At 48.0% G+C, this 24,195-nt stretch overlaps 2 protein-coding genes and 1 long non-coding RNA gene across 7 annotated transcripts in view; 1 reads left to right on the forward strand and 2 right to left on the reverse strand.

Annotated features, from left to right (window-relative positions):
• Positions 1-2,474: 2,474 nt before the first annotated feature.
• ARMH2 (armadillo like helical domain containing 2) lies at positions 2,475-5,202 on the reverse strand. The gene is made up of 2 exons (XM_082731495.1): positions 4,390-5,202; positions 2,475-2,983 (listed from the first exon to the last, which is right to left on the reverse strand). The coding sequence occupies exons 1-2, from the start codon at positions 4,715-4,717 to the stop codon at positions 2,556-2,558; spliced, it is 756 nt and encodes a 251-aa protein (XP_082587621.1). The 5' UTR covers positions 4,718-5,202; the 3' UTR covers positions 2,475-2,555.
• On the forward strand, positions 4,765-7,359 carry LOC309865249. Its single transcript, XR_014312004.1, has 2 exons — positions 4,765-4,840; positions 5,711-7,359. It is a non-coding gene; the product is annotated as an uncharacterized lncRNA (long non-coding RNA).
• Positions 6,337-24,195, reverse strand: part of RIPOR2 (RHO family interacting cell polarization regulator 2) — a 202,390-nt gene continuing 184,531 nt past the window's right edge. For all 5 annotated transcript variants that reach the window (XM_082731473.1, XM_082731474.1, XM_082731470.1 and 2 more), the window contains 7 exons: positions 23,703-23,838; positions 22,560-22,721; positions 21,417-21,575; positions 18,405-18,607; positions 13,849-13,932; positions 12,736-12,826; positions 6,337-8,206 (listed from right to left, as the gene is read on the reverse strand). In XM_082731473.1, coding sequence (XP_082587599.1) covers positions 8,106-8,206; positions 12,736-12,826; positions 13,849-13,932; positions 18,405-18,607; positions 21,417-21,575; positions 22,560-22,721; positions 23,703-23,838 — 936 coding nt within the window. In that variant the 3' untranslated portion in view covers positions 6,337-8,105. The remainder of the gene's footprint in view (positions 8,207-12,735; positions 12,827-13,848; positions 13,933-18,404; positions 18,608-21,416; positions 21,576-22,559; positions 22,722-23,702; positions 23,839-24,195) is intronic.

A 24,195-nucleotide genomic window follows, 5' to 3' on the forward strand; every position in this document is an offset into this window, starting at 1 on the left:
CCAAAAAAGGAAAGCACTAGTAGAAACAGAGGGTCCTACATAGGAGGGGCAGCGGGGATTCCTGGGTATGGAAGGGAAACCCTAAAATATCTGTTCGCCGTGTGGCAGGCCCAGATCGGAACAAGAGCACGGAGGGCTCCGCGACGGTGGGTGGCCTTCGAGAGGAAGCCAGAGCTGACGCTGCCTCCGCTGCCTCCGCTGCCTCCGCTGCTTCCGTGTGAAACTACTGAGAGCGGAGAACAGCTCTACAGAGTGGGAATCAATTAGTGAAACTGAAGCCACAAAACAAAGAAACAAGATTCCAGGGAAAACAGAGTTGTAGGAAGAAGAAACTCATACTACACGATACAACTTAGCCCTGAAAAAATACTGAAATATTCCTATTTATTTTAATTAACAAGTTACATAGGTAAGTAAAAGGGATATAATTGATTTTTTAATTTTTTTTAAAAGATTTATTTATTTGACAGGGAGAGATCATAAGTAGGCAGAGAGTCAGGCAGAGAGGAGGAAGCAGACTTCCTACTGAGCAGAGAGCCCGATATGGGGCTCTATCCTAGGACCCTGGGATCATGACCTGAGCTGAAGGCAGAGGCTTTAACCCACTGAGCCACCCAGGCTCCCCTAACTGATTTTTTAAAAAGATTTTTATTTATTTGAGAGAGAGAGAGAGAGAGAGAGAGAGAGAGAGAAATAGGAAGAGGAAGAAGTAGGCTCACCACTGAGGAAGGAGCCCAAAGCTGGGCTCGATCCCAGGACCCCAGGATCATGATCTGAGCAGACGCTTCACCGACTGAGCCACCCAGGCGTCCCAGATAATGCCTCTTCCAATGATGGCACAATTATTCTTGAGAGAGGAAGAGGAGGGGCAGGGTTAGAACCCCAAGTCCTTATCTGTCCTATTAAGAAATAAAAGGAAAAATACCTAAAATTGGGGGAAAAAAATTAGCAATGTGTAAGTCGGACCTGGGTGGCTCAGTCATTAAGTGTCTGCCTTTGGCTCTGGGTCATGAACCCCTGGGACTGAGCCCGGTGTCTGGCTCCCTGCTCAGGGAGGAGCCTAGTTCTTCCTCCCCCTCTGCAGCGCCCCCTGCTTGCCCTCTCCTGCTCTCTCTCTCTCTCTCTCTCATAAATAAATAAAATCTTAAAAAAAATTAGCAATCTATGTGAACTATTTAGAACTATGGAGGTAAGCAAATACCAGAAGAAAGAGCCGAAAGGATTCCAACGGTCCCCTCGGGGAATGTGGCTCAGGAGGGGGTTCGGGACTGCTATTTCTCCACCAGAGGCCTTGCATTGACTTTTTAAATCATGCATTACTTTGAAATACATTAACATTTAATTTAAAAAGCATTTTTTTTAAAAAGCAATTTCTCACCCTGACCCAGTCTCTCAATGGGACTTCCAATTTCCAACCTTTAATCTACCACCATGAATGAATGGGATTCTGGTTGGAGAAACTCTGAGCTCACAAAATCCAGCACGGATGAGAACATGAGCTCACAAAATCCAGCACGGATGAGAACATACGGTCGCTCAGCAGAACACAGCTCCGCCTGGTTGAAGGGCTGAGAACACGTCCCCCGAGAGGCCCGAGGAGTCCACGTGGTGTGACTTGCGGCCCGCTCAGCATTCCCGAATAAATACAAGTGCGGATCCCAGAACCACACCACCTGTTTAACAAGCTCTTAGGCGAGCTGGAAGCGTGAAGTCGAAGCCCAGCGCTGTCAAAGCTAGTCTGTGACGAAGCAAAGTATCCAGTCAGCCCACGATGGCTGCAGCGTCAGCTAGGGGCGCCTCTTAGTGTAGCTGGAGAAACCACAGGAGCCCATCCTTTAGGTACTTGTGATAAACACTACTTTTTTGCAATAATTTTTCACGAGCCTGGGGAACACCGAAGTCAAGTGCAGGTTTTGCGTTACGTAGTCCCTAACAGAACCGAGAGGGAGGGTGCACATCTTTGTAGGAAAACCCAAGAGCCTGTCTAGGTGTCGGAAGGCACAGCACCCCATCTCCATCCGGAGCTCGATCAGGGGAGTTGAGGGCTGCTTGTCTGGAGTGTTAATTCCCCCGAACTTCCAGCCGCCCCACCTACAACGAGATCACGAGATCACGTTCTGGTAGCGAGAAGACCCTCTCTCTGCCAAAGGGGCGGCAGCTGGAGCGCAGGACCCGAAATCATTAGGGCTGGAGGGTGAGAGTGTCCTCCAGGAGGGGGAGCTGTGGGTTGGTTAGGATTCGGCATTTCTAGGTGCCTTGGCTTAATGTCATCTAATAACTCCCAAACATACCGTGGCTCCTAACAGTGGTACACACGCCTCAACTTTCAATGAATTCCCATACGATGCGCCTAATTCTCATGAGGTCCTTTTAACCAGCGGCGCTTTTCATATGTTTCGTTTTTCCAGTAACTGTTGAAGATTTATACAGAATTTCTTAACTACCTAAAAGGAAACCCCGAAGAAGACTGTATCGACTTTCTATTAATTTATTTCCACTTTCCAGGCTACCGCAGCAGCCTAGTCCGCTGCACGGGGCCCCTGCCTCGAGAGACATTAATTCCTGTGAAAACCAACTAGGAAATACAGCACCTCCGCAAAATTCTCAGGCCACCCAGCCCAGTTCTCGGTCGCCAGTATTTGCAAGTGGTATTTCAGGGTATTGTAGTCTCTAAGCTCCTTCATACAAGACGGGTTATTGCACGTCATGACGGAGAGCACGTAGCAAGTCCAAAATTTAACCAGGAGGCTGCTGTTTATTTCACTTTTGACGGTGGAGTCGAGTTTGTCCTCAAAAATCTCAGTGAGGATGGGAATAAACTTCAAATGTTTGGCTCTTTTCTGGCTCACGGGGTTCAAGTAACACCAGCAGGCTACACTCTGCAGCAGCAAGACCTTGGCCTTGAGCGGCATCTCACGATCTCTCAACAAGTGAGCCACTTCCTTCATGTACTCGGTGGCGAACTTCCCAGCGGTCGGTCCTCCTGCAAAACAAGCATTGGCACTTCAGAAGTATTTGGTTTATCTACGAGCTCCGGACATTTGAGTGGTGATGCGTCCGTATGCTTTCTCGTTGTGTACTGGTTCTTGGTCTCATCTGCACTTTTCTTTTTCCCCTCCCCCTGCTGTGCTGCTGCGAACATGGAAAGGGGTGTTGGAAAGCAAAAAATAGGCAAAGCGCTGGAAATTCCTTGCCTGCCCAAGGCTGCTCCCTCGTTCCCTAATTCAAGCACGCAGGGGTCGGTATCTGAAGGTGAACAGAACCGGCCGTGCTCTCTCATGGTCTTCTTCCTGACTCGCTGCCGTCAGTACTTGGAAAATACCAGAGTATTCAAGCAAACAAAAGGAAAACCCAAACGCTGCCCTTCAAAACCAGCAGGATCTGATGGATGAGAGAAAGAGGTTCTTCATGACTTGCCGTCCATTGCTATTCCGTTCTGATTTCTCACCTCTCAGCCCAACGCTTAAAGATGGGGACCAACGTGACCTGACGAGATTTTCCTTGCTTTGGTTTCTGACCCAACCTGGTCCTAGACTCTACGTTCATCATACACCTGAACTCCCGATTCCCCTCGTTCAAATCTCAAACCCCAAGAAGATACAGCCACGAAAACATGGGGTGAAGACTGTTTAGACGGTGAGGAGTAGCTGCCGTGATTGGCCAGATTCTGGCGGTGGGAGTTGTGACAGGGCTTGGATTTCTCTCACTGGTATGACCACAGTCCCACAGGCCCAAGATTGGAGCCAATGATAAAGCTTCCGCTGAAGCCTGGACACAAGCGCTTCCCTGCTTCCCACCAGTATAACTAAGGCTACATGACATCAAGTTAAGGAATTCTGGCCCTTTTGTAAATAGCCAGCTCTTCCCCAAAGGGTGAATAGAGCTAACAGGCACCTGGCCTTCTCATGCGGTGGGCTCCATTTCCCCTTCCTCCCCATGGGAGTCTCCTGTCTTCCTTCTCGCTCTATGACAGTGGTTCTCATGCATTCTGGCCCCGAGGAACCCCTCGGTCCTTGCAGAAGGTAAATGTTTTCTCTCAAGGACACCATTTGGAAAACGAAGTCTATCAAACTCCATCTAGGTAACTCATTTGCCCGTTAAAAAAGAGATCAGTCTGGGCTGACTGTCCCTAGATGGAGTTTGATAGACTTAATAAAAGTAGGACAATTCTTTGTCATTTATTTGATGGTCTCCCTCTTTCAAAACAAGAGATCCTCGAGGAGAAAATGATCGGTCGATGTCTTCGGTCCTACAAAGAACTAAAAATGTAGGCAAAGGAAATGTCACTGGCATCTTAAGACCAGAGCTCTGAAAAAATCACTAACTTACAGTGTTATAATAAGCAAAAAGATTTCGGAAGGGCTGTTAGCCAGCTGGTTCAGTCCGTACCTGTGAAGGCCAGAAGTCCGATTCTATACGCAGCTTGAGCTCTCTTCTCAATGGCTAGAGATTCATTCTTTAATAAATGGCCAAGCAACACAATTTTTTCTTTGTGAAAAATACTCTCAACTGAAGGAACATCTTCTTCCTCCTTCTCCTTCATGAAAAAGTGGTTAACGGTGACATTCCAGAACTTCTTCAGGCGCCGATACAGCCCCACAAAATAGTGGCAAATCCACATCCAGCATTGCACATAAGCACAGGTGTTAGCCATGGCGTGAAAAGGGCCTGTGGCGGGCAGTAGCTGAAGTTCAGAGTCAAGAACTCTGGAACACATCACTTAGCAACCCAGGAGAATGGGACACACCAATCCGGGGGAAGCAGGGACGCCTTGATTCTTCAGGCTGGCATCGAAGGCGCTCTATGATTTCCGCTAAACCGAGTTTCCTTCACTTCTCTGGTGTGTAGCACATCAGCTTCGACCACACTGGTTTCTCCTTACACACATGAGGCGCATTCCTGCCTGGGCACCTCTGCTTGGGCAGCACCTGCTAGGAGCTGGCCTGTGTGCACTGAACCTCCTTCTGTAGGATTATCCCTGTTCCATTTATTTGTCACGTAATCCGACCTTTTCTCCACAATCCCAGTGTCCTCTATCGATCTGGTCACGCAGCACACTTCAGCCACCCCTCGGCCCGCTCAGGGAGATGGCTCTGTGGCCCTTCTCTTGCCTGAACTAATTTTCCTGCTGTGACTGCATCATTTGCTTCATCAACAAGCAGGCTGTTACGTTTTCTCATTTCAAAAAAAACCAAACAAACACAAAACACTTTCTTGACCTCATAGAACCCCTCCACCGAGTTATTGCTCTGCCCCCCTTAATATGAAAACTCTTCAAAGAGGTGTCATAGTCACCATTTCAAATATCCTTCCATCCTCTCTTGGATGTAGTTCTCAGAGAGATTTCCAGCCCATGAATCTACTGGGATTGTTGGTCAGCCTCGCTGATGACCTTCGTTCTGTGGAATCCAATTCTCAGTCTTCGGCATTAGATACCTTATTCCTTGAGAAGCTTTTTTCGCCTAACTTCTAAGCTGTCATACTCGATTTTTCTCCTGCTTGCCACCTTCCATTTTCCTTTGTTGGTTCCACCTCTCTATGACCTCTAATAGCAGACTGTCCCAAGGCTCAGGCGTTGTAGGCTCTTCTTTGTTTCGATCTATACTTCCCAGATATATAAGCCAGTTTTCACGGCTTTCCAGTGCCATCCAAATGCCGAAAACTCCCAATTTAATATATATATATCTGTCTCAAACATTTTCTCTTGAAGTATCTCCACACCCAGCATGGGCCTCCAACTCAAGACCCCGAGATCAAGAGTCACACGTTCCACCAACCAAGCCAGCCAGCGGCACCCCCGCCGCCCAGTTCTAACTGGATTTCTCACCTGAACTCCAAACACAGTCAGTCACCAACCTGACCGCCATCTAGTTGTCTGTGAGGCTTCTCCAATACAGCGTGTCCAGGTCAGACTCCCTGGTCCTCCTCTCCAAGCCTGCTGCTGCTCCCTTCCTCTGGTTTTCTGCTGACTCAGTAAAAGCGATCACTGGTATGTAATGTCATTCGGTGGATACTGACGCTCACAGCTGCATTTGAGGGGCCCGTCTGTGAGGATGCTGGTGGGGCTCCAGCTAGGAACACTCATGAAGGAAGGCTCCTTCATCCTCGGGGGGCTCACGTCTCTGCTCAGACATAACACAATTCAGAAACACAGCTCTTTTTTCTTCCACTAGCTTTACAACAAATCTGAGAGGGAAATATTATGATCCTCGTTTAAAAGTGAAGGAATTTCAAGATAAGGATAAACACAGGTTGAGCATGAGGTGTACGGTGTTGTGGCCATGCCGCGGTGTAAGGAGGACATGGGAAAAACAGAACAGACTCAGCACGTGAGACTAATAATTCAAAAATAATTTTTATTTTAACTTACATGATTGAAAGAGTGATGGGTACAAATGCCACAAAACTAAAAGCACCCCTTCGAGCAAAAATAAAATGCAGAAATGAATACAAAAGATATGGAATTACTCATGCAATATTCAAAAAATTAGAAAAAAATACCCAACAAACCAAACAAAAAACTCTGTAACATTGTGATTTGAATTTCTATAAAAAGAATCATTTCAACATTTAACATAGACTATAGACTATATATACTAACTGTAGACTGTACAGTGTACCTTTAAGATGAAAGATATATGTATATATAATATTTATAAATATACAAATATATACACACATTATAACTTCACAGTTGAAAGAACTATTTGCCAGGAAGCCTGGCAAACAATTTTTACTTTTTTTTTTTTTTTTTTTTTTAAATTTTAAGTAAGCTCTACACCCAATGTGGGGCTCGAACTCATGACTCTGGGATCAAGAGTCATGTGCTCTACCAACTGAGTCAGCCAGACACCACGACAATTTTTACTTTAAAATGGAATATGAGTTGCTTTTAAAGGTCTTGCTAAAATGTAAATATTTAAAACGACACCTCAATGATATTTTATACAAACACGTCCAGAATACGGTTGATACTGCACAGTTTAAATAACACTCACACATATTATTTTGAGATCTTGGCATATCCCTTCTTGTCTACTCTTAAGAGGAAGAAAAGCTACTGAGTGGTCTTGTCCTTTATTTAGTGGGCTTGCTACCCTGATAGGGAAGCAATAAAGGAAGCTATTATTTTAATGATTTGGCCAAGAGATCCCACCCAGGGATGAAGGATTTCTCTGGGGCCAGTGACGGTCCCTCGGGGCATTCTTCTTCTTAATCTCATGGCAATTCCTGCAGAAGCAAGGATGGTTTGGATCATCCTTCTGCCCTCACCCCATTAAGAGTCCTCCATTTTCCAAATTCTTCTACTGGAAACAGCATCACAGCTTTCTGAATCCATGGCTTTTGGTTTCGTTTGGTCGTAGCAGCAAAATATCTCTATTGTAAAAGTATTGTAAAAAAAAAAAAAATGGCTCTTGTTTTAAAAAGCTTAAACTTTGAATGTTTTTTTAAGGAGTACGGGTATAATCTTTATAAGGTAGGTCTTCGTCATCCACCTGTCTTTTAACCATCATGGAAACGTGCTTTGGGGATTTTCAGGATGGAGGAAAGAAACAAAAGAAGTAGTGGAGGCTTGAGGAAAATGAAATGAAAAGAAACATTAACTTCTTACAATGTGTCCCTTTTACCAAGTTCTGCAGGCAAACTTTTATTTGAAGAAATTCTTTTTTTGTGCTTTGCATGAAGGTGAAATTAGGTAGCTAACGGGGCCACTCAACCCTGAGAACACGACAGAGAAAAACTGCAAGGCGTAGGACAGTCATCAAAGCATCACGTGACTATTTTAGGCTGCTAGAAGAACTTCCAAGAAAGTACAAAGATGGCTGTTTTAAAGATCCATACGTATGAGATAAATGGACTCTTCTACTAAGTATGGTCAGACGCAACTGACAGTATAATCTACAGAGCAATACACAGCCGGATTCGCCTGGCCAAAGGAAAGGCAGCCGGGTCCTGGGAAACTCGATTTTGAATTCCATCTATAACCTGTGAATTTCCAGACAACCTCAGCAGATCTCGCTTCAAGTCATAAGCCTTCCAGCTCGATCCCAGCACCAGCCTGATGAACGGGGCCACTCAGGAAGACAGCTGTGGGGGACAGTTCCTTAAAAAGCCGTAGCGACTTCGGTCCCATGGCGTCCTCCACCGGGAACACCGTCTCGAGGGAATTTGTCTAGCTGCTCATACGCCAGCCGCCCGTCTTCTCCTGCACACAGAACATCAAAACAAATGGCAGCTGGAAGGTCACTTTCTTATTCATCGCTCAAGGATAATGAAACCAGGTGTTTGGAAATGGAGCGCTAATGTTATTTCGCTAATGTTAACTTTAGGTAAGGAAACCATCTTCTGAGAGTCTTTTCTTTTTAAAGATTTAAAGTTTTTTTTTTTAAAGATCTAAAGATTTAAAGAGAGGAGGAAGCAGGCTCCTCGCTGAGCAGAGAGCCCGACGCGGGGCTCGATCCCAGGACCCCGAGATCACGACCTGAGCTGAAGGCAGAGGCTTAACCCACTGAGCCTCCCTTTTTTTTTTTTTTTTTTTTTAAGATTTTATTTATTCATTTGACAGACTGAGAGAGAATGGGTTAGCTCATTTCATCCTCCCACAGCCTCCATGAGGGAGAAGTGCAGATGCTCCCATTTTATGGAGGAGCACATCAAGGCCCAGCTCACCTATGGACTCCCAGACCTGGGAGGCACTGTGATGGAATCCGGACCCACCTAGACTCTGTGGGACTCTAGGGAAAGAACTGAACTCTTCTAAACTGTAGTATATCCATGAGCAAACTAGGAACTGGCCAGATATTTGCCGTTTCTTAAATAGGGTTAGTTGGCAAAGGTATCCGGGGTGGGTGCCGCTGTGGGAGGAGCATGGTAGGAATGGGCCCAACTCAGGCCCTCTGTTACGGTCTCTGTCTCACCTGGCAAAGTGCTGTATTCAGTGTTCTATGTATCAGGGTTTTGGGTAAATACTTTGTTTCAAATACAGGGTTCTATACCAAAGCAATTTAAAAGGTGGGGAAAAAAATAACATTTGTCTCCGAAAAGCCAAGGCATGCAGAAACAGTCAACAGAAATCTCCAAAATTTGGTGGCCTTTGCTTAGAGAAGAGTTCACCATGTTCTTTGAAATGCAGGCAAATCCCTACTTTTCCATCTGATGTATTACTGAAAAGCTTAAAGGTACCGCCCCTAAAAGCAAAAACAAACTCTTGGTTGATCAAGAGGCTTCTGGTTCCAGGGACTACAGTGTATTATAAAAGCCATAATTACACTCCTTTTCGAAAACCCACTAACATCAATGTATTCCCAGAATTTCATGAATCTTTTAAAGTTTTTTTTTTTCCGCAATGAACTTGTGATTGAGCATAACTCATCAGCCCCATCTTTGTTCCTCTTGTATTAAATGCATGAATGCCTGCTTCTTACTGCTATTTGCCTGTGCTTTCCACCGCCCCCCCCCCATTTCCTAATCATTGTTTTAGACAGAAAAATCAGAAGGAAGTATTCAAATAATTTGCAAATAAATGTCATCTGTTTGAGATGACAACTGACGGAAGTGACCGAGCCCAGCAGGGGTCCTTTGCAAAGAGTGATGCTTCAGCTCCAGTGTGAAAGCCTAACTTTGGCTTTTATAAAAGACCTGTTTAGATGTGCCAGCTAGGTCATGTAAACAAACAAACAAAAAGTCCAGGAGAGGTTTCAAGCTTTGAAGTCAAGAACCAGCCATACTGAAATCCCTAAACACTCTTAAAATATACTCTGTATGACTTCTCAGGAAGAAATTTATTATGCAAAGTTACGGCCATCAAATGCCCGTAGAGATTCTGTCTCACACCCTGGCATTCTTTTAGTCTCTGGCATTCCCTCAAAAGTTCTTGCTTGTTCTGTAAGGGATAAAAGAGACAAACCCCCAAAGCAGACTCTTTTCACTCTAGAGAACACACTGCTGGTTACCAGAGGGGAGGGGGCTGGGAGAAGGGGGAAGAGGCTCCTGGGTCCTGGGAACCTGCTTCTCCCTCTTCCTCTGCCCTCCCTCTGCCCATGTTCTCTCTCTCTCTCTCTAACAAATAAAATACTTTTCAAAATATAACATATAAAAAAATTTCCTGGTCATTTAAACAGCACCTAGAAAACAACGTAATTAAGAATCTCAGAATATGGAGCACCTGGGTGGCTCAGTGGGTTAAGCCTCTGCCTTCAGCGTCCTGGGGTCGAGCCCCACATCAGGCTCTCTGCTCAGCGGGGCGCCTGCTTCCCCCACCCCACCCTGCCTGCCTCTCTGCCTGCTTGTGATCTCTGTCAAATAAACAAATAAAATCTTAAAAAAAAAAAAAAGTTTAAATGAGCTAACCCATGCAGATCCCTCAACGCGGTGCCCAGCCCAGAGCAAATCCTCTACATTACTGCAGAGATACGACTCGGCTGGGGCTACCAGGCCACCTTCCCCCACGGACATTCAGTGCGCAGTGGTCTGTGCTGGCTTCTCCTCTGTTTTTTTCTTATTTTTTTTATTTTTTATTTTTTTAGGATTTTATTTATTTGACAGACAGAGATCACAAGTAGGCAGAGAGGCAGGCAGAGAGAGAGAGGAGGAAGCAGGCTCCCTGCTGAGCAGAGAGCCCGATGCGGGGCTCAGTCTCAGGACCCTGAGATCATGACCTGAGCCTAAGGCAGAGGCTTTAACCCACTGAGCCATCCAGGCGCCCCCTCCTCTGGTCTTTTAACAACCCTGTGAAGCAGGTAGGATGTTGAAGGAGAGAGGGCCCGCACTCTGGGGCGTCAGGCAGTGTGGTCCGAACCGGACTGAGATCCAGCCGGGACGCAGTGGAATGTCCACAGCTAATGGGGAAACTGTTCTGCCCAACGTGGCGGCGACCAGTCTCCTGTGACTGTGCAAATGTAAACAGTCACTACTCAAAATTAAATAAAATTAAACTTCAGTTCCCCATTCACAGTAGCCCCACGGAAATGCCCCAGCCGCATGTGAGTACTGGGACAGCCCCATTATGGCAGGGGGAGCTGGTGGGCACAATTACTGATTCAGCCATCTGTGTGAGACTCGATTTCTGTATCAAAGGCGATTCAGAGTGTTGAGTTCAAACTTGTTACGTATTAGAATCATCTGGAGGCTTGTAATAGTCCCAGGGCCGAGGCCAGTGGAAACAGCATCTTTGGAAGCAGAGCCCAGACATGGGTCTATCTTCAAATTTCCCTGGTGGTTCGAATGCGCAGCTGGAGTCGAGGACCACTAGCTGGTGGTGTGAGGGGGCCCAGGGACTGGGGGACCCACGCAGGTGAAAAGCCAAGGTGAAGGGGCGCCTGGGGGGCTCAGTTGGTTAATTGTCTGCCAAAGGCTCAGGTCATGATCCCAGGGTCCCTGGATCGAGCCCCACATCAGGCTCCTTACTTAGTCTCTCCCTCTGCGCCTCCCCCTGCTCGTGCTTTCTCTCTCTCTCTGTCTCTCTCTCTGTGAAATAAATAACTAAATTATTTAATAATAATTGGAGATACCGCTGGGGGTGCAGCTGAAGGGAGTGTCGGGGCACACCCGGCAGGAACCGGCTTCTTCCTCTGGCGCTGGACTGAGGGGCTCTGCTGGCTCTGCGTCACCAACGTCGGGCTTACCTGCATCGTGGTTTCAGAGCATGAAGGGATAAAGGAACCTCGAACTAATAACACCCTGGGCACATTTTTAGGGAATTAAATCATCTGTATGCCTAAGACTGCCAAAGGAATAACTGTCTCATCCTTTAAAACAGACGCTGGCTGGGATTTCTGCGCAGCAGACAACATATTCAATAGCAGAAGGAAGTGTTACTACCCCAGTAGCTGTAAGAAAGGACGCCTCACAATGGACGGGTTCTCACGGTCATCATAAAGGCCCGGAGAGTCTCCCTTATGCTATTAAGCTACTCTAGTCAAACCAGAGTGGCTCTTTTCCAACGAGTATTATCACCCGGATTAGATTTGAGGACTTTCGGGCGTCTGGTATTTACACATTAAGAACAGGTGTAGGATTCAAACAACAAGTCTCTCTGGGGGCAGGAGTAAGAAAGCTTCTCTCCACCCTCGGCGCAGCAGGAGTAAACGTATGCAGCTCGGGAGGCGGGACGCTTTCCCAAGTGATGCGAAGGGGGGATTTCTCTGGGTATTCCAGAACGGAGGAAACACTTCACTTCCTGGTGTCAGGGTTCATGCGGGCGTTGGCCCAGGGGGCAACCAGGGGGTCGTCGGAGAGCCAGGGTGAGGCCCTGGAAGCAGGGGGTGCAGCATTCCTGGGGGCACAGCCCCGCCATGTTGGCGCCTCAGGGCCCCCCTGCCCCGCGAGTGCCAGCCCTGCCGTCCCAGCAGCATCCCTGACTACTGCCCCCACCTCACGGCGCCAGATAGTGCACACCCAGATCCATCTAGAAGGGCTCCCAAGAGCGACCCTCCCCCTCAACAGCCAGATGGTGAGAACGGGCCATTGAAGCAACATGGACGTTGACCAGATCCTCATACCCCAGGTGTGTCACATGCCCTGTGTGTGTCACGTAACCCATGTGTCACACACCCCACATGTGTGATGTACCTTGTGTGTGCGAGTGTGACATACCCTGTGTGCATGACATACGCTGGGTGTGAGTGTGAGCAGAGAGCCCGCAAAGGGAAACCGCTCAAACAGTGCACACGGCGCCTTTCCTGCCGCTTCCCTCCGAGAGCGCCGAAAGGAAACAAGTGGGTAAAAAGAACTCACCGAGGGACAAGAGGGTCTCTGAGGCCACGTCTCTGATCTCTTCGGTGTCGGACTGACACAACGTCACCAGCAGTCTAATGCTTTCAGTGGCCTGCAGGGAGAAGGTGGTGAGACAGTGCTGACAACTGTGACTGGGCTCCCAGAGCGCGCAGTACCCCGCAGCTCGAGGGGACAGTAGGGCCATGTCACTCAGGGAGCCCCACACAGTCTCCTTGGATGCGCAGTACCTGACCTTCCTGGCACGAAGCCCCCACCATCCGCTAAGTCCCCCATTTCCCAGAGGACTCGGCCGTGGGGAAGCCGACCGACTAGCCTGCCTCGCCAGGAGCGCCCACTCCTGGGAGTCCTTTCTGCTGTGCCTCCCTGCCCCCCACACCGCGCTGATGGAACGGTTCCTAATGTGTAGCTTAGAGACCAAAACAGAGGCGCAGAGCCAAGGTCGGTGGTGGGAACTTGTCTGGGTGTTTATCACTCATTCATCCAGCACTTTCTGAACCGGGCAGTTCGCCAGGCATGGGAGACTCTGCGATGAACAAGACAGGGTTCTGGCCCTTAAGCGTATACTTGGCCCATTGCTCTCAGACACCACTTCCTCTGTGAGGACTCCCCTGGTCAGACCAGGTCACGGTTCCCAGCCATGTGCTGCTCTGGCCCCTGACCCGCCCTCCCAGGCCTTTTAATAAGTGTCTGTCCCACCGTCTGTCCTTCCGCGGGACTGTAAACACTCAAACAAGACGAAATCAGAGGAGACAAACCATAGGAGACTCTTAATCACTGGAAACAACCTGAGGGTTGCTGGGGGGGCGGTGCGCGGGGGATGGGGTAACCGGGGGGCGGGCCTGAAGCAGCGGGTATCACGCAACTGACACATCACTGAGCTCTCCCCCTGAAACTAGCACAATGTTAACGACACTGAATTCAAATACAGAATTAAAAAAAAGAAAAAGGAAAGTGAACAAAAATATCCCCAAACAAATACACAGTTTACACAGCAAAGGAGGTCGGACATGCCGCTAACACCCGTGCTTCCGAACACGGGAAGAGCGCTGCTCCATGACCTTGGCCTGGACTGGCTCAGAGCTGACCCGCTGGGGCTCTGAGGCTGGGTTTTACCTGCAGGCTTTTCAGGGCCAGACAAGCCGCCTTCTGGAGCTGGAGGTTTGCCTTGGTCAGCACTTCACAGTAGTAGAGCAAGGCCTGAAACAGAGGGAGGGACACCGTTTGTGAGCTTCGGCGACGTCCCTATAAATAAGACAGGTCACACCACCTTCAGAGCAGGGAAAAAAAAAAAGCCATAAAAGTTTGTGTTTATTAAAAGAGCTATCTCTTAATTGAATACATTAATTGCTTATATTTTACCAGGTCACTGATCCTGGGGAATCTGAAGTTGGAAGATCCGAAGTTACATTTGCAGCTTTCCAGGGACCCTGAGGCCTAGGGAAAGTGCTAGGAGGGTTTAGAAGGAAGGAGAGAAGAAATGTGTTGGCCCCGTGGAAAGCTGCACCAGGCCAGGGGAGATCCGGGGAAGACAGTCACCTTCTACACTTCCCAGGGCAGGTTCAGGAAAGGGATGTGTGGACTGGGCCAGGAAGGGTCAGATGTCAGCTGGGAAGCTCAGGGGGAAGGGGACATTCCAGCAGGACAGAGGAGCGGAGCAGGCAGGACGTGGCGTGATGGGAGTCTGCCTCACGAGTCTCAATGTAAAAATGAGTTCTTGTTTTAACCAAGCTCACGTCGTTCTCAATGTCTTACTTTTCCTACATCTATTTCCCACGGCCACATGTCTCGTCAAGGTCTTGATTTCGTGCCTGGATCACCACCCACCCATGTCTGCTTCCAGCACCGGATGACAAGGGACCCCTTCTTCAAGCATGCGTGGTGTCCTTCAGGAGTGCACCCAGCAGCTCCTCTCTCAGAAGAGCAGAGGCCTCCTTTCTTCATTTGTGCCCAGCACTGATGTGGAACGCCTGCCTCCTTCTGGATTTTTCCAGATCCTAGGAAGTCGGCTCCCCACCCCCAGCTGCTTGCTGTTCCTGCCACGCTCCCAGATGTGCCCGGCGGCCGTTCTCTGCACAGGGAACCCCATGAGCTTTGCTCCCCTTTGGAAAGACCTTGTTCCTGAAGATCTTAGAACTGGTTGGAGAACCAGGCCCTGCTTCACCAGTCACCATGCGACCGGCTCTCTACCATCTTCTCTCTGATCTCCTAGGACTCATTTTCCTTCCTTCTTATCAAGCTAAATATCGTTTCTTACATCTGTGCTTATAAGTAGCCATATTTCCAATACGCCTCTCCACTTGCTCATGTGGGATTTTGACATTTTACTCAACTTTCTGTGCTTTGGTCTGTTGATCTGCAAAATGGTTGGAATAATAGGCTGCTCACAGGGCTTTGTGAATGTTTGGTGTGGTGACACAGCTCAAGAATTGAAAACAGGTCCTGGCACAAAGTAAACAGAACTGTAGGATCTGACTGTAGGATCTGTAGGATCTGACTAAAAGAAGACTTTTATTCTTCTACTCATCCGAGTACTCATATAATTGCTTATAGGGAAAGATACAACAGTGTCTCCCTGTCTGTTGAAGCTCCCTGAAGGGGAAGACTTTGGTTTTTGGTTGTCTTTTTAAGGAGTTACTTATTCATTTTAGGGGGAAGGGGCAGAGAGAGGAGGACAGGCAGACTCCCCACTGAGTGTGGAGCCTGAAGTGGGGCTCGATCCCAGGACCCTGAAATCATGACCAGAGCCATAAGCAAGACACATATGCTTAACCGACTAAGCCACCCAGGTGCCCCTGGTTTTTTTGTTTTTTAAATTTATTTGATTCTCAGCACCTAGATTGAGACTTCTACTTAGTGAACGGCCATGGGATGTGATGACACCACAGTGCCTGGATGGAAGAGCCAGACACTGTCACCAGCCGTCTGCTGGTGTGTTTGCTCACGGCACGGCGTACAGCTGGGGTTCGACGCCGCCTGTTTCCTCGGTTCTAGAACAATCCCACGCTCTTAAAAAATGGAAATGTGATTCACATTCACAATTTATACCCTTTCAAGCATATAACTAGGTGGTTTCTCGTGTGTTCAGACGCCATCATCACGACCTTGTTCCGGATCATCTTCATCGCTGTGCCGGCCGCAGTCCCTCCCGTTGCTCCTCTGTCGAGTTCCAGCCAACTCTGCTCGCTCTCGCTCTCTGTGTGTTTTCCTAGTCTGGCCATCTTGTGGGAATGCGATCACATGATACATGGTCTTTTATATCCTGTGCCTTCTGTCAGCCTCACAGCTTCGTGGTGCATCCGTGGGGCAGCCTGTGGCAGCATTTTATTCCTTTCAGGCTGAATGAGACCCCACTGGAAGGAGAGATCCGACTGTGTACTCGTCATCTGATGGGCATTTCGACTATTTCCAGTTTTTGGTTGTTATGAATTAATAATGATACTAAATGTAACCTTGTAACCTTGGCTTTTGCAAGGTTCTCATCAAGTGTGAGCACATAAAGCTTCTCTCTCTTCCTCCATTTCCCTCTGGTACCCCGCCCAAGAGCCTCCAAGGTTAAACCACCAAACCAAAATTCAACCAGTCCCCCAAACAGCTTAAATGGTCCTTGCTCTCAGGCGCGTTTGCGTTATAACAATGCTTCCAGAGGGCTCAAGTGCTAGATGTGGGCCCAGGTCAATCCACCCCTGGTAGTTAGGATCTTTGGATAAGACTTCTGGACTGTCCCTTGGAGCAGGAGGCCTGAAACTCAGCAGTCTTGAGCAGAAGTGGACACTGTTTTCCGACTCGAGAAAGCATTTGGCCCTTCCCTTGGCCTTGCAGAGACGTATGATCTCAGAGAGCAAGTCGGCCTCCTCCTGCTCATTGGGAGTTTGAGCAGCTGCCGGAGAAAGGGTGACAGTTGGGAGACTCAGCTTGGTAAGAGCTCTGGGAAGCAAATAGGAGGCGCCCTGGAAAGCAAGATGTCCCCATCACCTTGCAACGTAGTAAGCATCCCCTTGGCTGGGTCCTTGATGATTACAGGAACAACAACATCCCAACAGACAGAAGAATAAAGATTTCCCACTTATCTGGGTGCAGGGTTTGGGGTGGGTAACAAGCATAGAAAATGAACCTACATACGACATTCAGTTTGTTTCAATGGCTACAGGTTTCCGAAGGTCTGAGATTTACAGAAACGCCAGCTCTCACCGACCTAGTTGTGTGTGGCGTTAGCCATTCACATCTGGTGATACAGAATTAATGTACTAACTTTGTTGTTTCATATGGGAAAGCATGGAAAGAACTCAAGGCTTGGGGAGGGCGGGTCATACATTTCTAGGTGGTATCTAAGTTACACCTCCTGACGAGTGTGCCGCCAAAGCCGTCTTCAGTTAGCGAGGCTCATGCGTGAGAAATGACTCCGAGATTTAAGGCTGAGAGCTGGGCTGGAGACGCAAACACCCCGCCCTTCCCTTGCTTAGCTAATGCCTTAGAAAAGCTAAGCGCTGGGCGCCTGGGTGGCTCAGTGGGTTAAGCCACTGCCTTCAGCTCAGGTTCTGATCTCAGGGTCCTGGGATCGAGTCCTGCATCGGGCTCTCTGCTCAGTGGGGAGCCTGCTTCCTCCTCTCTCTCTCTGCCTGCCTCTCTGACTACTTGTAATCTTTCTCTGTCAAATAAATAAAATCTTTAAAAAAAAAAAAAAGCTAAGCCCTTCTCAGAGTTCAACATTTGACCTTTCCCAGGACAAGAAGGGGCCAAGTTTAATTTTCTTGACCTGATCTGAGGATTGACATGAGTTATTTTTTTTATTTTTTAAGACTTTAAAAAATAAAGTCTTCTTTATTTCTGCTGCAGGGGGAGCAGCAGAGGGAGAGGGAGGAGCCGAGCAGGGAGCCCAACACGAGGCTCGATCCCCAGATCCCGAGATCATGACCTGAGCCAAGGACAGATGCTTGATCGACTGAGCCACCCATGAGTTAGTTTTGAGAACAATTATTCAGATTGTCAAGGGCTCCCCAAGGACCAAGGCTGCTGCCTGTACGGGGCCCCCGTGTGTTTAAATTACAAATGCTTGTTACCCCTGGATGGTATGGAGTTAAAGCCACAGACGAGGTCTACTGCCTCTTCCCTGGCAATGTGCAGCTATAGCTTTTAAAATCACAAATATTCTTGTTCTCTGAGTCAGTAGCATGATGACTTAGCCCCAGACCACTCATAAAATGTGCGTGCATGTATGCTCACCGTGGCATTTTTCAGAGTTGGAAACTCGACCAATGCCCATCAGTATGGAACGAGAAAATAAATTATGGAGTATCCCTGAGACGCACAGTCCTCCGTCAAACCAGACGAAGGGGATTAACATGTTCTAATAAGGAAAATCACTGCGATATAGTACATTTAAGTTACACAACAGAACAGTGTGACCTCATTTAAGAAACAATCAATCATATATGTGAGCAGGAACATACGCCAAATTATTAACAGTTCCTGGACCTATGGATGTTCAAATATTTACAGTATATTTTTGTAGTTTATATAGTATTACATATAATAATACATATATATAATTATATATTGTTAATAGGCAGTAGAAAGTTATTTTGATAAAAAAACAGATGGCAAAATATGCATAGTAAATGATGGAAAATGAAACCAGCTTCTGGCTTGGTGTCCATGATTTGGGGCTTTACCTTTTCCCTGAAATGCTCGTTTCTGGAGGCTGCGGCCAGGTAAAGCATCACAGCCCGGCTCACTTGGCCGTCGTCCCCGGTGAGCAGCAGAGCCAAAGTCCTGAGTACTTCCTGCTGGGCGGGGAGACTGCTGGGCGCAAGGTCACGTATGGCCTGGAGCAGCTTCTCATCGCTCAGCGATTGCAGAGTCTGAATCCAGGAAACTAGCAAGTGAAAAGAAAGCAGAACTTTCTAGTTCCATCCATGTCACTGCAGTAAGTCAATCAGAGAAAGACAATTATTACACGATCTCACTCACATGGGGAATTTGAGAAATGAAACAGAGGATCATAAGGGAAGGGAGGGGACAAGAAGATAGAATCAGAGAGGGAGACAAATTAGAGAGACTCTTATTTAATCACAGGAAACAAACTGAGGGTTGCTGGAGGGGCGGGGGTGAATGGGGTAACAGGGCGGGGGATGGGCAGGAAGGAAGGCGCGTCCTGGGATGAGCACTGGGTGTTACACGCCGCTGATGAATCACTGAATTCTCCCGCTGATGAATCACTGAATTCTCCCGCTGAAACTAGTAATACGCTGTGTTAATTAATTGAATTTAAATATTTTTTTTTTTTAAAAGAAAGCAGAGTTCATCATCTGACCATAGGGTAACAAACTCACTAAACATATAAATACGACTCAGGTATATATACGGATCAAAGGCTCAAGTATGAAAAATGAGCCCATAACAAAGGTGATGTTTCCAAATAGTGAGAAATTATTATTTTCACTCATGAGTGAACATTTTCACTAATATTTGAACTATTACATCACTCAAATAACTATATTAAGGCAAACAGCAAACCATACGAGGGTATGAAGGTGGACCTCCGTCTCGTATGGCCAGACTGAAATAATGGGCAGATGAATAGTCCAACGTAAAAATAGAGAGCAAAGAAAATACAAGCACACACTTTGTCCAGTCTTCCTGATGATAGCAAACGCTGCTGTTCCTCTGCTAGTCTTACCCGTATAGCAAGGCCCTCACCCCGAGTGACCTCAGCTATCTGTTCTCTCTGTCAGCACTTGGGCAGAGAGGCAACCAACTAGGAGAAATCCAGTCGGTTGGTTGGAATATGGAGAAGGCATGATAAAAATCTAAAATTCTGAGTCCTGTGTGGACACGCTGACCACGTTCCAGGACTGAGGAATATATTCCAATCTCTGACGAGGAATCCAGCATGGGTCTCAATTAGCCACACAAACATTAGGGTGAGAGCATGTCTCATCAGTGCAGATGGGAAAATATAACCTATATCCATGTTCCATCAGTAGAATGGCATCCTCTCTACTGTGGACAAGAGTGAATTTTGGAGATTTTTTTTTTTCTTTTAATTTCCTTTTTCCTGCTGGGGATGTTTTGGTCATTTTACTGCTTTATAAATAAATACCCAAGCAGGAGGTCTCGAGACAGTAGTATGTATAACAACCAAACAATGGAAAACGATCTTACTGTTCAACAATCGTCAACCATATTAGTATGCTTCCAAAGGCAGGGGTGCTACAAAACTTAAAGAAGTTTCAAAGAATAACATGAGATAGGTTAGGGGTGCCTGGGGGGCTCAGTCAGTTAGGTGGCTGTCTTCAGTTCAGGTCATGATCTGGGGGTCCTGGGATCGAGCCCTGCATCCGGCTCTCTGCTCAGCGGGGAGCCTGCTTCCCCCTCTCCCTCTGCCTGCCGCTCTGCCTACTTGTGATTTCTCTCTCTCTCTCAAATAAATAAATAGATAATCTTAAAAAAAAAACAAAACTACCCTAGGATATACTACTCTTATCAGAAATCATCACAATTTGGAAATTTACCCAGAAAACTGCTTTAGTAAGACCACGACAAGCTGAGAATGAAGAAATGACAACTATCCCAAGGTGAGAGCCTCTGGTCTCGGCCTCCGCTCTCCTTCCAGAGCTCCGGACCAGCGTCTGCGGGTGGCGAGGGCTACGCAGGCTCTCCCATGTTCCGGCTGGTGTGGCCGCAGGTAGAGGAGGATGTGAGGCTTCTCCCTGGGACGAAACCTCAGGGGCAGACATGTCCGTGCAGGGTTTGATGTTCCAGAGAGAAGGGCTAAGCCCGGTGCTGTGCCAGCCCATCCAATCCTAAAGAACGTACCTCCTTCCCACCCCTTTTCCCCAGCGCTGTCAGGCCTCGGTGGGTTTACAGAGCATGGACGTGGGAACCAGAATACCAGCCCCTCACGTCCTGACTCCACTCCTAAAGGAGTTTTCCCTCCATGCAGGTGCTTATTTTATTTCTAATACTTGAAGCCCCACACTGCCAGGCTGGTGGCCGCTCTTCTGACTCCTTGGATCCCCAGCTGGAGATTCAGTTCGCATCGTCTGTCCTTTCCTTATCAACGTGCCACTCTATCTGTGTCTTCTTTTTTAAGATTTTATTGATTTGAGAGAGAGAATGAATAGGGTGGAGGAGCAGAGGCAGAGAGAGAGAGAGACGGACAGACAGACAGACAGACAGACTCCCCGCTGAGCAGGGAGTCCAATGTGCGACTCGATCCCAGGACCCTGGGATCATGACCTGAGCCGAAGGCAGAGGCTTAACCGACTCGAGCCACCCAGGTACAACCCCCATTGCCTTCTTGTGAATCTCGCTTCTGCTTATAATATAAAAGCACCACCAAAAAGGGCAACCTGAAATAGTCCCCACTGTAGGCTTGATCCCACAAATGGCGAATACAGTACATTACTGAAGAAAAGAAATGACATCGGTAAGACATTTAACAGTTTCTCGTCAACATTACACCCCTGCTGGGTGACTGAGACGCTCTGAGTAAACCCCCGCTTCTTTGCCAAGAGGCTCACTAATGTTAAGGGTCCAAAAGTCACTGAAAAGGCAGATCTGAACCCAGCTGTGGACTTGGGGGAAATGAAAAGGCTCCCCTCACTAAACACTACACCTAAAAAGCCCAGAGCGGACTCCAAAGGGAGCCAGTGCACAGTGTGACAAAGAAGGCGTCCCACCTTGCTTGGCCAGCTGGTTCAAGTGAGTCTCGAGGTCGCTCACACCGTGGCTGGTAAAATAACCGTAATACTGGAAAACGGTGACGACTTCCAAAGGGAGGCTGGAGGGGAGTAGTGGCTCAGCCCGGTCCAGGATCTGGGACACCAGGGTTCGGAACACTGTTTGGAAGGGAAAGATGGAAAGCAGCTTTGAAGAGACATGACCGTTCATTCATGTTTTACTGCGGTACGTGGCAGAGAGAAGTCTGGGAGCTGAGCTGGTCCTCAGCATGCCGCTCGGTGAGTTTCGCATTGATGTGTACACACACCTGTCACCGCCATTAGGGACGAGGTGCAGAACTCGCCTGGCTCCCCATAAGGTAAGCTTGTGCCCCTTCCCACCGTAGGTTACTAATAATCTGACTTCCAGCCACATGAATTAGCCTCGCCTGTTTTTGAGCATCATGTAAATGGAATGATCTAGTAGGTGCTTTTTGTATCTGGCTCCTTTTACTCAACAAAATATCTGTAAGATTCATCTACACGTTGCTTAGAGCAGTAATTGGTTCTTTTTAAAAACTGCTGTGTAATCTCCTACTGTGGGAATCTGTTACTGTTGATATAAGCACAATACATAGAGACGATACTATGCATATGCACATCTACATACATACATATAAACCCACAAAATATACTCATTTTCTTGCCGGTGGGCATTTGAATTGTTTCTGCTTTTCGGCTTTTGTAAATAAAGCTGCTACAAACTTTCCTAGGCCTGTCTTTTTTGTGAGTATAAGCAGGTACTTTCCTTGATATATTTAGGAGCAGAATTGCTGGGTCATAGGGTAGGGGTACATCTAGCTTTAGTGGAAATCGCCCAACAGCTTTTCCCAAGTGGTTATTTCCCGTGGCACTCTCAGACTGGTGGCATTTTAATGAAAAAAGCCTACAACCACCTAAACAGCAATATAGGAAACACAGAGCTTTTAAAAGTCACTGCTGATATTCCGATTTAAAACATGTCCAAGTCTTTCTTTTCTTAGATGGTACTGAGCGGATGCTGCTTTCTCTGCAGAGTCAGTCGTTGTCCCCGGGGAGGGACCCGCTGGTGCTCGCTCACAGGTCAAATGGCAGAGGTGCTGCCCCCCGATGGCCGCCCCTTACCTGGGTCTGCAAGCCCCGGGTGCTCTCTGTTGATGGTTCTGGCAAAGCTGGCTTCCAGCTGCTTTATAACTCGGTCGGCCGAGCTGTGGTAGACACCGGCTGGGCTGCAGCACTTGGTCCAGAAGGACAGCAAGGACAGCTTTTTGTGAAATTCTGGGATGGCTGGAAGAGAGAGCAACCCCGGCCCCACGTCGCACATTTTGAAAGAGGCAGGTGAAGAGATGAACCTGTGTGGGGGCGGGGCAGGCACCAGGGCCCCCTTTTCTCTCTCTTTTTAAAAAAAAAAAAAAATTTTTTTTTTTTTTTTTTTAAAGTAGGCTCCACACCCAGTGTGGGGCTTGAACTCACGACCCCGAGATCCAGAGTCTCGGGCTCCACCAATGGCCAGGCCATCCAGCCGGGCGTCCCCTGTGGTGTTGAATCGGAACTACAAGATCTCTCTGTACTTGGCAGAGTTTCCAAAGGACCCAGAAGCTATGACGCCTCCAGCCTGGGCAACGGAGGACAGGCAGCCAAAGCAAAACTGTTTGCTTTCAGTGAGAGAAAACACAGCAGCTCTACTCTGGAAGATGTTCTCACTGTGTCCTCTCTGGTAACTTGGCAGCAAAACATGGGGGTCGGCTCAGAGAACGAAACCGGGGGCGGGTTTTCTGAAGGCGCTGAACAGAGCTGGAGGGGCTGGAGGAGTCTGAGCGGGGCCGGGGGCCTCTCCCACTGAACTCAGGAAGAGTTTCACGCCAGGCGGACCAGGGTCAGCATCTGCCTGGTGTGTGGTTGTGATGGCCTGGGAGCGCCTGAGAGCAGGGAAGACACGAGTCACTCACACCCGGAGTGTCTGGTCCCTCTTTCTGCCTCTCAGCCATCTGCCCGGGGCCCCTTTCTCTGGCCGAGAAAGTCTGTGAGATGGCCTACGCGGTGGATGCGGGTGCTGTTCATGGACTAGTGTCTGATGTCCGGGGCTGGCCGGCCCTCTAGGAAACACAGTGTCTGCTGGTTGGACTCCGAGGTGTTCAGGAGACCACACCGGGGAGGGGACAGTCCTCTATTTTATGGCCCGAGCATGCGCTCCTGCAGTCCGGAGGCAGCAGGGACGAGATGCGGCCGGCGAGCACAGGCACAGAGGCGGGACACGCACGCACTTACCTTCGATGACGGAACTGATGTTCCCTATGTTCTCATCGCTGACTGCTGACAGCTTCTCCACCACCTGGATTTGCCTAGAAAGCTTCTCTAAGAGACTGCTCGCCACGAATGGGGTTTTGCTTGAGAAGACAATTTGCTGAGGAGACAAACAGAACCAGGGGGTCAGGTCCTCTGCCCAACCGCCTCCTTCCTAACTCAGCGGTCAGGCAAACTCAACCCGTGTGGTGAGTGAGTTCCGGCTTGAGAACGTTCCTCGTTCCAGGCCGATGACAAGAGCTGATGACATCACACATGGTTTTGTTGCTTTATAACCTTTTTCCCGTGCCTGCATAGATTCTGGAATGTTCTCAATAACAGAGCTGCAAGGTTCTGATAAAGTTGCCTTTGCTTTTTATGTATCGTAAATCTTGTAAATCCTCTTTGAGATCAGGAAGGCATATTTAGGCTGCTTATCTCTGTGCTAACAGAAAGAAAGATTTATTTCACAAGTAGT

Source organism: Mustela nivalis, assembly GCF_964662115.1.
Source record: "Mustela nivalis genome assembly, chromosome: 5".
Taxonomy (NCBI): domain Eukaryota; kingdom Metazoa; phylum Chordata; class Mammalia; order Carnivora; family Mustelidae; genus Mustela; species Mustela nivalis.

Bases quoted from the DNA above. Each gene is read 5' to 3' on its own strand.
- ARMH2 (XM_082731495.1), bottom strand. From the start codon at position 4,717: ATGTGTTCCAGAGTTCTTGACTCTGAACTTCAGCTACTGCCCGCCACA. The intron at 2,984-4,389 runs GTACGGACTGAA...CTTGTTTTGCAG, and splicing joins CGGACTTCTGGCCTTCACAG to GAGGACCGACCGCTGGGAAG.